Source organism: Callorhinus ursinus, unplaced genomic scaffold, assembly GCF_003265705.2.
Source record: "Callorhinus ursinus isolate GAN/ISIS: 27379988/994484 unplaced genomic scaffold, GSC_fseal_2.0 scaffold27, whole genome shotgun sequence".
Classification (NCBI taxonomy): domain Eukaryota; kingdom Metazoa; phylum Chordata; class Mammalia; order Carnivora; family Otariidae; genus Callorhinus; species Callorhinus ursinus.
Window position 1 is genome coordinate 20,951,854 of NW_027397089.1, and position 15,841 is coordinate 20,967,694.

The 15,841-nt window shown below is 36.3% G+C and overlaps 1 protein-coding gene across 2 annotated transcripts in view; it reads left to right on the forward strand.

Moving 5' to 3' along the window:
- Positions 1-15,841, forward strand: part of LRP6 (LDL receptor related protein 6) — a 166,627-nt gene that overhangs the window by 119,529 nt on the left and 31,257 nt on the right. For both annotated transcript variants that reach the window (XM_025879866.2, XM_073877956.1), the window contains exons 13-15: positions 6,597-6,799; positions 8,659-8,870; positions 9,938-10,128. In XM_025879866.2, coding sequence (XP_025735651.1) covers positions 6,597-6,799; positions 8,659-8,870; positions 9,938-10,128 — 606 coding nt within the window. The remainder of the gene's footprint in view (positions 1-6,596; positions 6,800-8,658; positions 8,871-9,937; positions 10,129-15,841) is intronic.

Below are 15,841 nucleotides of genomic sequence, written 5' to 3' on the forward strand. Positions count from 1 at the left end.
ATATATAACATATGCATAATATGTAATATAGAAAATATTACATATAAATTATATATTATATATCATATATAAATATATAAACATTTAAGTATAACATATAATTATAGTAAATAATCTAACAAATAATAATATGATATAAAATAACTATTAACTATTCAATTAACTATTGAAATTATTCTGTGCCTGAAAGTATGAGAAGTCACACAGGAAAGGATTCATTGTGTTCTGACACAAGCCTTCAGTTGTGAAAAAGACTGTAAGTTTATAGTTTAATGATATGGAGTCTTTGCCACATATTAGTTTTGTGTTTTACTAAAGCAAGTCACAAATTTTTTTTTATGTGTGGGGTGTGGGGGCCGGGCAGAGAGAGAGAGAGAAGCAGATTCCCCGCTGAGTGGGAGCCTGAGGCAGGACTCGATCCCAGGACCCTGAGATCATGACCTGAGCTGAAGGCAGACGCTTAACCCACTCAGCCACCCAGGTGCCCCAAGGCACAAATTTTTTAAGCCTTAAATTTCTCATTTGTAAATGGGAATAATACTAACTACCATGTAAGGTTGCTGTGAATATTAAGGTATCACATGATCTGATTGCTGTCTGTGTGTACGGTATTTGAAGAGAAAAAGATGTTGTAGCAGGGAAGTCAATTAGACTGGTGTGGTAATCAGGTAGATTTGCTTGGGATATTGGCATTGGTGATGGGATGGTGGCAGTGGTGATGGAGAGAAGCCGTGGATTAAAGGTATGTTTTGAAGCTAGAGTGAACAGAACTTGTGAATAGGTTGGATGTGAGGAAGAAGAGGAGAGAGAGAGCAAGGATGACTTAGATTTTTGGTTTGAATAGTTGATAGGAGATAGAAGACTAGAGAGGAAGACTCGTTTTCAGAGTGAAATAAAAAGTTTATTTTTCAGCATGTTTGTATTGATTTTCTTATGGAACATTGAAATAGATACATTAAATAAGTAGTTGGGTAGAAGAGGGGAGACATGAGGTTGAAGATAAATAAATTTTGGAATTGCTACCATGTATTTAAAATGGGTGAGATTACTTAGGGAGAAGGTTTAGAGCTGGGTCAGCAAACTTTCTGTAAAGGTCCAGAGAGTAAATATTTAGGCTTTGTGAATCATACAGTTTGTCATACCTGCTCAGCTCTGTCCACTGTAGCATGAAAGCAGCCATTATCAAGACATTGCTAAAATGTGTCTGAATTCTGATAAGCTTTATTCCAAAACAGGCAGCAGGCCAAGAAACAGCTATAAGCTATAGTTTGCCAACTCCTGGTGTAGAGACAGGAACAGATCTGGTAAGCTAAGAAACTCTGAGGAGAGAAAGCACAGCCAGAGAGGTGAAGGAAAAGTAGGCACCAGAAATAAGATTGTTCCCAAAAAGAACTGCGTTGAATGCTGCAGAGGTTGAGTTAGGTGAATCCTAAAATAGTAGCCACTAGATTTTTGAATAAGGTGGTTATTAGTAACCCTTAAGAGTAATTGCAGGGAAATAATGGTGAAAGATTAGAGTTGGTCAGAATGTGAATGGAGAAAGGGAAAGGGAGGTAGTACCTTTTTCAAGAAGTTTGACTTTGAATGGAAGGAGAAAATAGAGGTAATGACTGATGGAGGATGGAGACAAGGGGAATATGGAAAGACCTTTTGAGATCATTGTTTTAGCTGCTGATATCTGTGCATATTAGTTGGTGAGTGAAGGCCATGAGAAATCAGTGCTTTCAGTCCCTAATATCCGTCTGTCTTTGGGTACCTTTTGGTGATAGATCACTAGTGTTTCAAGAGACTTTCTGTTGTGTGCTCTTTCTATAATGAGTACTATTTAATATTTGTGTAGAGATATGTTAGATTCCAAGGCAGATTATGAGAGAATTTTAACGCAAAGTACTTGCCATCAGAAAGTTTTCGAGCATTGTGTGTGATTTACTCCTTGACCTGTGTTTCTTCCTTTTTTTTTTTTTAAGATTTTATTTATTTATTTGAAAGAGAGAGAGAGAACGAGCAGGGGGGAGGAGCATGGGGAGAGGAAGAAGCAGACTTCCTGCTGAGCAGGGAGCCCGGATGTGGGGCTCTATCCCAGGACCTGGGAACATGAACTGAGCTAAAGGCAGACGCTTAACCAACTGAGCCACGCAGGTGCCCCTGACCTGTGTTTCAAAAGTGAAATCCAATTGTGTTGTTTCTCTGCTCAAAGCCTTGCAATGGCTCGCCATTTCACACAAAGTAAAAACCTAGTTCTTATAATGGCCTATGAGTGCCTACATGATCCATACCCTACACTTTGCATCCCTCCCCTTTTGCTTCTCTAACCTCAGCTTCTACTCTTCTCTCCCTTGTTCTCTTCATGACAGCCACACTAACCTCATTGTTATTTTCGTATATGCCAGTTACTTCCACCTCAGGACTGTTGTACTGCTTCTTGCCTTTTGGAATGTTTTTCCTGCAAATATTTACATGGATATACTTTACCTCCAAGTCTTTGCTTAATTGTGACCTACACAGTGAGACCTGGTCTACCCTATTTAAAGCAAATCATCCTTTCATCCTATCTAGCTCATCCTATCTAGCATTGCCAGTGTTCTTTACCTGTACTTTTTCTTTTTCCTGTAACACTTATTACTCTTTGATATCCTATACAATTTATATGCTCTAATATTTATATACTATAACTTCTTTATTATGTTAATCGCTTTTGTCTGTCTACTGGAATATAAACTCCCCAAAGCAGCATTTTTTTGTCTTGTTTTGTTTTGTGTTTTCACTTACACATCTTACATCTTAGTTGCCTACAACAGTGCTTGGTAAATAGTAATGATTCAAGAAATCATTGTTAAATAAAAGGTGAAGAAGCACGACAGGTCTTGGAAAAATACATGTGCTCTTCCATTCAACAACCTTGTCACCTTGGGGAAAAACTTAACCTTTCTGAATTTGCTTACCTAAAAATGGAGGTGATAATTTTGGGGATTAACATCTAAAATGATGAGTGACATATTGGAGGTCTTAAATATATGTTTGTTTCTTTTCCTTCCCAATTCTCTGAAATAATTGTATTCTTTTACTTTCAAAATTATGGCTACAGGGCTTTCCATAGTTATTGTCATCTAATGCTTATTTCTTTATGTGTTTATTCATTTATTCTTTCAATGAATATTTACTGAATGCTACATACTGGGCATCATTTGAGCCAGTGGAAAATGTAGCAGTGGATGAAATAGACATCGGTCTCTGCCCTCACGGAGCTTCTATTCTAGTGAGACGGATATTGAACTAAATAAGTAAACTGTATCACGGATTAGAAGGAGGTAAATGTTACGGAGAAATATTAAGAGCAAGAAAGGGTGAGGAGGAGGATTGATTACAACATTAAATATGATGATCAGAGAAATCCTTAGTGATAAAGTGACATTATGTCAAGAACTGAGAGAGGTAAGGAAATGAGAGCTAGCTGGATATCTGGGAGAAGACCTGTTAAGTAAAGGGGATAGCAAATGCAAAGGCCCGAGGAGGGAGACTGTCTGGCATATTAGAGGAACACCTAGGAGGCCAGTGTCACTGGCATAGAGTGAATAAAGAGATTAAGTCACGGAGGAAACAGAAAGCCAAATTGTGGAATCCCTTCTTCAGTACTGAGGTGGAATATCTCTGTGGCACCTTGGTGCAAATTAGGAAAAGACGTTTCCTTTGGGCAGTCATAGGCACATAGGTGCATGGCTTGGTTAATGTTGTGTGGACTGGAACTTGGTCCCTACTCAGTGCCCTTGGCATAGTGCACAAATGGCACAGTCAGATGCGATGGACTTGGCCTTGTGGTGTATGAAGGTCTTACACGAGAGCATCGCCTCCCTTTAAGCTGCAGGGGAACAGCTGTACCTTCAGAAGAGAACTGAAAACCTCCCTCCTACATAACACCTCATCTTCTAGCTTGTGTGTGTAGCTGTCTTCGTTGTGGGAATGCAAGACTCAGATAGCCTGGATGACAATTTTTTAAAGTACCGTTTTGCATTAGATAAGGGGGTTAGAGGTTACATAAATTAAGATGGATTTAGGTTTACAAAATTGCATATTCTTTGTCACTTTAAGCACTGAATGACTGAATCAAGGCTTCATTGAAATAAGTGAGAACATTAGCTTCCTCTTAGAAATATTGAGCCAATCAGTTGTAGTTGTTAATGTCATCCACAGACTTTTTGAAACAAGCATTTAGGGCGCCTGGGTGGCTCAGTAAGTTAACCATCTGCCTTCGGCTCAGGTCATGATTCCAGGGTCCTGGGATTGAGACCCACATCAGGCTCCCCCACTCAGCAAGGAGCCTGCTTCTCCCTCTGCCGCTCCCCCTACTTGTGCTCTCTCTCTCTCTCTCTCTGGGTCAAATAAATAAATAAAATCTTAAAAAAAAAAACCAAAACCAACAAGCATTTATTTGGAGCCATATTTGGCTTTATCTTAATCTACATTTCTAGAACACCTAACTATAGAATCTAATTGAAGATTAAAACTTGATTTAAAAAAAAAAGTACCCAGTAAAACATAGTAGGAGCCACATATATATTTGATTGTTTCCCAGGCAGGAAAAACGTTGGCAACTAAAACTCTGGAGTCTAAGCCTCATTGTATGTCTTAGTAAAGTGGTGATTATTCTGTTGGAAACTTACAGTTTAGAGCCTGCCCCCCCTTTTTTTCTTGATTTACAAGAAAGTAGTACTGCCAAAAAAATAATTCTTAAAAAAAAAAAAGAAAAGAAAGCTACTCTGTTGTGACATGTATTCTTACTACTTAAGGCATGGGTTCTACTAAAATTGCTAAAAGTTGTTAAGTCAGTATGTGATGGAGTCGACTCCAGATAATGAAGGGTTCCAGTGGGATCATTGAAATACTTACTAAATCTTCCAAGCTGGGTATGGGCTTTTAGCCAGTGAAGAACTTACATAAAGCAGAATTTCTGTGTTGTGAATGTAACATTGTGTGTCAACTATGATTCACTTAAAAAAAAAAAAAAAGAATTTCGGTGTTGTGAATACCAGGTTTCTTTATGAATACCAATGAGTTTCTTTGGGATTGAAGTCAATTGTACATTTGGGTGTAAATGTCAAGTGAACCAGGGAACCACACATAATGGAGTTGTGAAGAGTGGGACTTAGGAAGAAATAAAGCAAGGAGTTCTGGATTGGCCATTTATGTTTATATCCATGAGAAGGACAAAATTCTACTGGATTCAGTAGACTGAATACCAAGAGAATAGAGTATAATTATGGAATTTTTATATATGTTTTAATGAAGATGTTCAAAATGCTAGTAGACTTTGAAGTTGTTGGTAGCACTGTCAGTGCTGTTGTTTTCTAGATGTTTGCCTGCATTAAAGATAATTACATAGTAATCAGTGGCTTAGTCCCCAGGAAAGGGAAATTTAAGTCTCTGTTGCATTTCCCCATTTCATAAGTTTAGGACATCATCTTAGCATCAGAGTATGTTTTAGTGAAAATATAAATACAAGGTTTTTTTTATGAGGATTAGAGTTAATGAACATAAAAGATTTCGTTATTACTAGTTTTGTGTGTGTGTATATTTGTGAGAGAAAGAGAGAAAATGAGGGAGGAAGGGTGAGGAGAGGAGAGAGATTTTTACTGGTCTTCTCTCCTTACAGTTATCACATATACACAGTGCAAAATAAAACCTATATCTGCAGTCCATGAAGGTTTGTTTAATTTCTGTTAACACCAACTTTATTATTGCTATTACTGATAATAATAAACAATAGTTATTTTTACTTTACATTTATATATTGAAGTGTAATTGACATAATGCATTACAGTTTTTAAAGTATCTTCATGGACGCCTGGGTGGCTCAGTTGGTTAAGCAACTGCCTTCAGCTCAGTAATGATCCTGGAGTCCCAAGATCGAGTCCTGCATTGGGCTCCCTGCTCAGCATGGAATCTGCTTCTCTCTCTGGCCCTCCCCCCTCTCATGTGCCTCTCTCTTTTTCTCTCTCTCTCAAATAAATAAAATCTTTAAAAAAAATAAATTATCTTCATATCTGTTGTAAAATTCTTATAGCAACTCAATGAGCAGGACAAGATAGCTATATCCTTATTTTAGAGTTGAGTTAACTTTGACCCAAAGAGGTTCAGTGACTTAGTTATGATCAAGTGACTAGATAGTAAGAGAGCTGAGACTAAAACCAGTCTTAAAGTTTCTGCTTTGACCTATGGGAGCTAGGGTTCCTGCCACCCAGAAGAATAGGTTATGGAAGAGTAGGATTATTTACTTGGTAGACAAGGAGAGTTTTGATATCTTTACCAAATGCTTTTTTGAAATCAAGTCTCCTTTTATACCACACTGGACAAGATGGAACAAAATAGGCTAGGGGCCTGTGTCACTGGGTGAATTCATAACTGGTTTGGTAGCATGGTGCTGATTAGTGTCACCTTGAGGAGGGTTTCTGGAAACATTCCAAAGGGTTTTGTCCTCAACTTTACCTGTTCAGTATCAATGTTTGTTTTGTATGAAATTCAGGCAACAAGCTGATCAAATACTTGGATGATACAAAACTTAGAGTAATTGTGTTTCAAATTTGCTCTTTTCTTTCTTTAAGCTCCAACTACTTTCCTGCTCTTCAGTCAAAAAAGTGCCATCAACCGCATGGTGATTGATGAGCAGCAGAGCCCTGACATCATCCTTCCTATCCACAGCCTTCGCAATGTCCGGGCCATTGACTATGACCCACTGGACAAGCAACTCTATTGGATTGACTCACGACAAAACATGATCCGAAAAGCACAAGAAGACGGCAGCCAGGTAATTCAGGGCTCAGTTCAAAATCTGTTTCTTTGGCCTGGTAATTGGAGTAACCAACCATCCTATTTTACTTAATTCTTGAGAGAGAGAAAGAGAATGTGTGTGTGTGTGAGGGAGAGAGAGAGAGAAAGAGAGAGAGGGAAACTAAAATTCTGGACCTAGCAGCTTTTTATCCTCCTAATGATCTTTGACTAAACAATTGATGATGGCGTTGGAATAAAAATTGTATAAGGAAAATTTATGCTCATATATTGGTAATGACTTTGTCAGTGCCACTCACACCTGTTCATATAGTTTTTTCCATTATGGTTCCGTTTACATGGAATGTTAGAAGCTTTGAAATCAAGTAGACCTTGGTTTTGATCTTCGCTCTGTCACTCACTAGGATTCTTATGAACTTTTTTTTTAAGATTGATTGATTGATTGATTGATTTGAGAGAGAGAATCCTCAAGCAGACTCCCTGCTGAGTATGGAGCTAGACATGGGGCTTGATCCCAGGACCCCGAGATCATGACCTGAGCCAAAATCAAGAGTAGGCTGCTTAACGGACTGAGCCACCCAGGCACCCCTCTTATGAACTTGTTAGCTGAAAACTATGCAAAGCGTATAGCCCACTATCTGTGACATAGGAGGTAGGGACTCAGTAAATAACAGTTCTTTTATTATTAACTATTTTTAGAAGGTTCAGAGGTTAGGAAATCCATAACACACTCTCAGTAAAATTAAAAACATCTAGGATATGTTATCACTAACCTAATGATGTGGGGAGGCTATTACTTGGTGACTATGGGATGGAAATGAAAATACTATCAACAAATCTTGTCTATGCTTACACAGCAGTCACGGTTTGCGTACTATCATACTACATGATTTTCTGTGGCTAAGCAGTTTTAGACTGGGATTACTATAAATAATTATTTGTCTTCCTTATAGCAGTGATGTTGGATTTTGAGTGTATCGAAATTTAGGGAGATTGGATTACTAATTTTTGATGTCTTAATATCTCATGAAAAAAGGGCGAAGAGATAATGTATTTAAGGGCTGTTGAGGGATCCTTGAGGGGGTATAGTTATAGTGGTGTTATTATACAGCCGAGGACACAGAAGATAAACGAGATAGCCTCATTAAGATACATGTTACCTCAGAGTTGCCAAGTACAAGAAATACCATTTATTTGGGTAGGACAGATGAACTAAACCTCTCTAATGGCTTTGCTTTGTTTAAAAAAATGTTTTTTCTGGTGGTTTGAGGATTGGAGAAAGACAAGACTGGTAGATATGGTTTATAGTCCTAATTGCTCTTGTCTCAATAAGCAGTTTCTCCCCTTCAGCACTGTTGACATTTTTTAGGCCATGTAAGTCTTTGTTGTGGAGGGATGACCTGTACATTGTAAGCTGTTTAACAGCGCCCCTGACCCCTGGCCACTAGATGCCAGTTATAGCCCTATAGGTATAGCAATCCAAAATGTCTCTACACCGTTCCAAAGGCCCCGAGTTAAGAACCACTGTGCTTTTAGTGGTATTTCTAAGGGGTGGTTCTGGCTCCATTTGTCTCCAGTTTACAGGAGACAGCTGCCACCTCCTCACTCTGATCAGTGCACTTCAGGTTCCTAGAGCAACTAATACGGCCTCAGCTCCCTCATCTGCCCCATGTCATAATAACCAAAGGGAACATCTGAAATGCATGGTAACAAAGAAGCACATTACCCATAAAAAAATGTATTAAGAAATGTCTGGTGAGACTGGAAAGTTCCTTCTCAGGTTTGTAACCGCGTACGTGTAAGCATTGTGAGTGATCACCTCAGGGCTCTCTGGCTTGGAGTCTAATTTTCTATGTGTATGTCTTTTTCTTTCCTCAGGGCTTTACTGTGGTTGTGAGCTCAGTTCCAAATCAGAACCTAGAAATACAACCATATGACCTCAGCATTGATATTTATAGCCGCTACATTTACTGGACTTGTGAGGCCACCAATGTCATTAATGTAACAAGATTAGATGGCAGATCAATTGGGGTGGTACTAAAAGGCGAGCAAGACAGACCTCGGGCCATTGTGGTGAACCCGGAGAAGGGGTATGTTACTAAAGTTCATTCAGATATCTTGGCATCCGAGACCCTCATCAGCCTTCCTTTTCAGCTCATGTGTTAATTACCTTTAAGTATCCTGTGCTCCAGTGAAAAACTTGATTTTCTCCATCCACCTGCCCCTGCATTTTCTTATATACTTGCTTTCTCTGATTTTACTGCCTAGAATTTCTTTCCTTAGTCACTATTGCTATAGGTCTAATTTCTAACCATACCTTCAGGACCATTGGAACCTCAACATCCTCTACGAAGTTTTCCTTGATCTACCCCACCCCAGCCAGGTGTGATTTTCCCCTCTCCCAGGTATCCAGCCCTCTGTATCTGTGCCTCTCTAGTTATGCTTAGCCCTCTACCTTACCCTTAATTGTTTTTCAGGTTATATTTTCTACTAGACTTTAGGTTCCTTATGACAAGAACTAATACGTTTCCTTTCATTCAATACAGAGATTTACATTTGGTCAACAGTACTTATTTGCACCTGAATGAATAAGGAATTCATCAGAGGATGTAGCTTATTTCAAAAGAGTTACAGGAAAGAGATGAGCTCTAGAAGTTAAATATGAGAAATAATTCATATGTGACTTATTTTTAGATATGAAATAGACTAATTGAAGAAGGAATTTAAAATTTGGTGTTCAGGTCTTCCTGGTTAACTGTTCTTTTATTTCTTTTATTTTATTTATGTATTGTAATATTCCAAAAACATAGGTATGCCTGTGTCTGTCACTTCATTTTGTTTTAAAGTAATCTCAACACCCAGTGTGGGGCTTGAACTCAAAACCCTTGGGATCAAGATTTGCATGCTCCACCCACTGAACCAGCCAGGCACCCTTACCACTCATTTTATTAATCCATGAAAATTAGCTTCCTAAGAACTTCTATGTACCCTGTGTTACTATTATTGAATGTAATAAAAGTATCCTATGGCCTCTAAAAATATAAATGTTTAAACTTTTAAAAATAAGATTTTAAAATACTCCTTTTATCTTAAGCATATTCTCATTTTGTATGGTTTCTTACTTTGCTGAACTTACTGTTTCTTCCTTTCTCTTCAGGTATATGTATTTTACCAATCTTCAGGAAAGGTCTCCCAAAATTGAACGGGCTGCTTTGGATGGAACAGAACGGGAAGTCCTCTTTTTCAGTGGCTTAAGTAAACCAATTGCGTTAGCCCTTGATAGCAGATTGGGCAAGCTCTTTTGGGCAGATTCAGATCTCCGGCGAATTGAAAGCAGTGATCTCTCAGGTACCCAAGAAATGTATTTCCTTATTTTAATTTGAGTTATTGAGATGATTCATTAATAGAATTTGTATTTTTCTTCCATTGTATTATTTTTATGCACGTTTCTTTACAGTTCTGTTTATTAAAGGGTAGTTAGCATCATGTTGGTTGGGAAGTACTTTTTCTTTAACCATCAACGTGATTAGTTCCTCTCTTATCTAATAATTTCCTAATTTTCTTGATTTGAGCTCTGTAAATAACATATTTCTAATGCATCACTTCTCCCTTCCTAATTCTTTTTTTTTTAGTATATGTGCTGCCGAAGCGAGCACTCCCTTCCTAATTCTTATGCTGTGGTTTATGTTCTTATCTTCTCTGGCCTGAGGTCTAGCCAGTGAAATCTCCTCCCTGCTGATTTTCCCCCCTGAAAGCTTATATGCTGTTCCTAAATTAATTTTCTGAAGCATGGTTTCTAATCATGTCACTGCTACTAAAAAAATCTTCAGGATAGTCTCATAACCTGAAGAAAAAAGTCTAATTGTATTTTCACAAACCCATCGTCAAACTCAAATAATCTTACCATTGCTGGTGTTTTAACCAAATTAAATCATTTGTTGGTTCTTCAGATTTACTTTCTTGTTTTCACACCTCTGTCTACAAGCATAGTTACTTCACCTCCACCCCCGCCCCTGAATTTCTGATGTCCAAATAACTCTGTGTGGCCTTACTAGTGATCAGGTAAATGAAATTAAAATAATACACTATTTATGTCTACCAGAGTGGCAAAAATATGTTAAAGTTGATTATAACCAATATTTGGTCAGAATGGTAGAGAATGGCATGCTCTCATGTACTTTGGTATAAGTGGAATTGGTAAGATCTTTTTGGAGGGCAATTTGTCAGTGAATTTCCCTTTTAGATAGCTTTTTTTTTTTTTTTTTTTACAGAAATACCCATTTGTACAAGGGTCCCTGCTTAGCGTTAGTTATAATAGTCTGTCAGAGAGAAATACATTCTGGTATATCTAGTGTATAGAATATTACAATCATTCAAAAAAATGCGGTAGATTTGTGTGCACTGACATAGAAGGATAATTTTTAAAAACTAAGTTGCATAACAATGTTTATTAAGACCTAATTTTTTTAAAGTTTATTTATTAAAGATTTTATTTATTTAAGAGAGGGAGTGAGTGAGAGAAAGAGCGGGGGAATAGCAGAGGGAGAGGGAGAAGCATATTTCCCCCTGAGCAGGGAGCCTGATGATGTGGGGCTGCATCCTGAAGGGAGATGCTTAACTGACTGAGCCACCCAGGTGCCACAAGTTTTTTTTTAAATTTAAATTAATTTTATATATGTATACACACACACACTATATTTGATGACAGCTTGCCCTCTAAAAATATTTATACTATGTATACACCTGTGTACATATACACACATACCAATAGGTGTACATACTGTTAAGAAACATATGAGTATATATGTTTGTATTTTCCTCAAGGAATAGGCAAGCAAATACACCTTGAGAAAGGTCTGGAAGGCTAGCATACTATGTTAAGAGTTTTTATTTCTGTATCATTTGAATTTTTATATGTTTGAATACATTTGTAATTTTTTTAAAAACTAGAAAATACTCTTATCTTTTCAGGTTCAAATGCCTCCTTCCATTATGCCTTCTCTGAGTCTAGTCATGCACACATTTATACATGTGTGTACACATACCTCACATGGTATATTCTTTCCCTCATCTGATCACCTGTAATCTCTTACGTCACCTCTAATTTGAATAATAGTTATTTATGTCAGTGTTTTAATTCTTATTAGTCTTGAGGGTGGGGTTTTCCCCCCTTCTTTCCTTTTCTCTCTTTCTTTTCATTTATGATGTTTGTTTTTCATTTGAAAAGTAATACATGTCAATTAAAGACAGTTTAGAAAAGAAGAGAAGAAAAAAATCCAAAACACCATCATTAGTAACACTTAGTAACACTTTAATTTCCATTTTTTTAATGCATTTTTTTCCACCCTTAATTATGAAATGGTTCCAACATACAGAAAGTATAAAGTTCCTGCCATGAGCTTTGTTAAATCTAGTGTTTGGGGCCATATTTGCTTCCCTTCATCCTTGTCTTCCTTGAGATGAACCGTTAGAGAGAATTCTGAAGCCCTTACGTATCCCTTCCCAACTCTTTTCTCCTCCCTCTTTTCCCTGAGGTAACTTTTGATGTTTTTCATTGCCATGCATATTTTGTTCTGTGTGTGTGTTTTTTACCATACATACACACATATGCATTTAAACTTTTTTTCACTTTTTAAACTTAATATAATAGTCTCATGTATTCCTTTGTAGCTTGCTTTTTTCAGATATATCATGGTTTTGAGATAATCCCTGTTGATCCACAATTCTATGTCATTTATTTTTACCACTAAATAGTATTCATTGTATGAATCATTCTACACTTTATTCTATCTAAACTGCTGTTCCCAGTGTTTATGGCATTAAAAGCACTGCTTTAGTGAGTATTCTTGTGCAGATATTTGAACATTTCTCTGTGGCCTAAACCTTGTAGTAGTATTGCTATGTAATGTGCTATGTATACATTCACCTTGAATAGATACATCCAGGTTGCTGTTCAGTGATTATATCAATTTAAAATCCTCACCAGAAGTATAGGACTTGTCCCTCCAATATTTGGTATTGTTAGACTTCTAAATTTTTACCAATCCAATAGTTTAAAAGCTATATCTCATTAATAAAATTTGCATTTCCCTGTTTGATATTAACTTATTGGTCATTCATGTTTCTTCCGTGAATTGCTATTTGTTGCCCATTTTTCTATTACTGATTTTTAAAAATTCTTTATCAGACTATTAATCCATTATCAAGTTACATATATATTGGGAGAGAATTGGCATGTTTAAGAAATTCAGTCTTTTCATCCATGACTGTAGTATATCCTTCCATTTGTTTAGGTCTTGTTTGATAATTTTTAGTCCATCTTTACACTTTCCTCTGTAGAGAAGGGTATATATTGCATAAATCTTCTTCCAATTTGTAATTTACCTTTTCATTCTTCCAGTGGTATCTTTAGATGAAAAAGTTCTTAATTGTAGTGCAGTACAGTTTACTAATTTTTCCCATTATGATTAGTGCCTTTTATGTTCTATTTAAGAAATCTTTGCCTATTGCTGAGTCACAAAGATATTTTGTTGTGTTTTTTTTCCCCCTAAACTTTGTTTAACTTTTCTCATTGAGATATATGATCCATTTGGAATTTATTTTTGTGCATGTTGTGAAGTAGGGATTAAAAAAATTTTTTTTTCCCATATTACTCTTTGATTTAACATCAGTTTTTGAGAAGATGATTCTTTCTCCACTATTCTCTAACATCATCTTTGTTATACATGAAGTGACTGTATTTGTATGAGTTTGTTTTTGGAATCTAATGTTCCCTTGGTCACTTTGTCTTACGTGATATTTTATTGTCCTAATTGTTAAAATGTTTTAAGAAATTTATCTGGCAGTGTTTGTCTTTAATATTTCTTTAAGATGGCTATTGTTGATCCTTTGTATTTCCATTTACATTCTAGAATCTGCCTCTGAGTTTCCACTAAAAATGAAAGAAACCTAGTAGAATTTTGACTGGGTTTGCTTTGAATTTACAGGTCAATTTAGGGAGAATTATTATTTTTTATATTAGTCTTCCAAACCATAAACATGGTATATCCCTCCATTTATTTAGAACTTTAATTTCCCTCAGTGTTTTATAGTTTTCTGTGTAGAGATCTTTCCCATCTTCCATTAGAGGTATTCCTTGGTATTTGAGGCTTTTGAATGCTTGTGGTAAAGAGTATTTTAAATTTTTAATAGTTCATTTTCTGACTGTGGCTGGAATATAAAAATAGTTTCCTTTTGTCTCCCATTCTGTTATATTGAGCTCGTTCCCAGGGACCTTGCTAAATTCAGTTATCTGTGGTTTCTTAAATCATTTACCTACAAATTAATGAAAGTTTCTTTTTCCTTGTTGCGTTATTGCACTGGCTACAATGTTGAATAGAGTAATAGAATCCTTGGGTTTTTTGGTTTTCTTGATTTGAGGGAAAGCATTCAGTACTTCATGATGAGGAATTATGTTTGCTAAGGTTTTTCTGTAGATCACATTTTTATCAGATTAGGGAGATTCCCTTCTGTTCCTAGTTTGCTAGAATAAATCAAACTTGGCACGATACATTTTCCTTTTTATATATTGCTGGATTTTGTTTAATTAAGATGTTTGTGTCTGTGTTCATGAGAATGATTACCCTATAATTTTCCTTTCTTATAATGTACTTGATGTTTTACCATCAAGGTTACATTGGCCTCATGAAAAGAATTGTTTCCTCTTTTTCTGTTTTCTGAAAAAATAGTATAATGTTGGTAGTTGTTTTTTTTTTCTTCCTTATATATTCACAAACAATCAAACACTTTTGTCATGGGATCTCTTTCAGCTTTATATCTTTAGCCTCCCACAGAGCTTTTACTAGGATTATATTTAGTACATGCATAGTTTATTGAGTAAATGAACATGTCTTTTCATTGTTGGTTCCAGTGTTTTACTTACAACTGCCATTAAAGTAGATCCGGTCCTCATCATATCTGGAATCCTGCATTGACACTGTTGACAACTCTTTTTTCTTAAGGACCACTTGAAACCATCCTTACATTACCACCAGCTAATCTTTTTTATTCACTCTTACTATTTTAGGTTTAATTTTAATTTTCATCAAAGTGATACATGTAAATATTTGTGGAAATCAAATGCTTCTACTTAGTTTATAACAAAAAACAAGTCTACTGTTCTACGTACTCTCAGTTCCCACTCTGAGGCATCTACTTTGTTATAACTTGCTTTTTTAAAACAGCTATTTCTTGATTTTTCAGTTTTAGACATCAGAAGTTGACTTCCTTTGATGGAAAATAAAATATTTGCTGTTTTAAACTGTATAGCCCCAAAATATTCATATGAACTCTCTTCCCATCCTCCCAGGATAGTTATAACATAATTTTTAAGGTCATAATTGTTATTGATGGCTATGAAAATATTACCATTAGCATGTTTCTTTCTATAGCTTTTTTTCCCCTGAAGTTAATCTTGTCTAAATATTGTTTCAGTACCTACAGAACAGATGCATCAAGCAATCCATCTTTTTTCTTTTTAATTGAAAGCACTACCTCTTTATCATCTTGCTCCAATCTGGATTTGCTTGCTTTTTAAAGGCCAGCTTCCTTTCACTATTATTCTGGAAATGCACTTGCCAGTTCTCCTTGGTGCTGAAACCTATTTACTGGATTCCATTTCTCTGGCTAATTTCTTTTTCTTGATAGAACACATCCTCTGTTAGCTTCTTGAAAGGAGTTTATAGGAGGTTAAAATTTTTCATTTACTTGTCTGAATTTTTTTCCCCTCACACTTGGTTGATAACTTGGGTGTATATAGCATTCATGTTCCATAACTATTTTCTCCCAATTTTGAAGGCAGAGCTCTATTGTCTTCAAGCATCTCATGTTGTTGGGAAGTTTGATGTCATTGTGATTCCTGACTATTTATAGGTGATCCTTTATTTTCCCCTCCAGAAGCTTTTAACATCTCTTTTTCCCAGATGTTCTAGAATTTAATGATAATGTGCCTTCATGTGATCCCTCTCTGACTTCCCTCTTTCTTTCTTTCTTTCTTTCTTTCTTTCTTTCTTTCTTTCTTTCT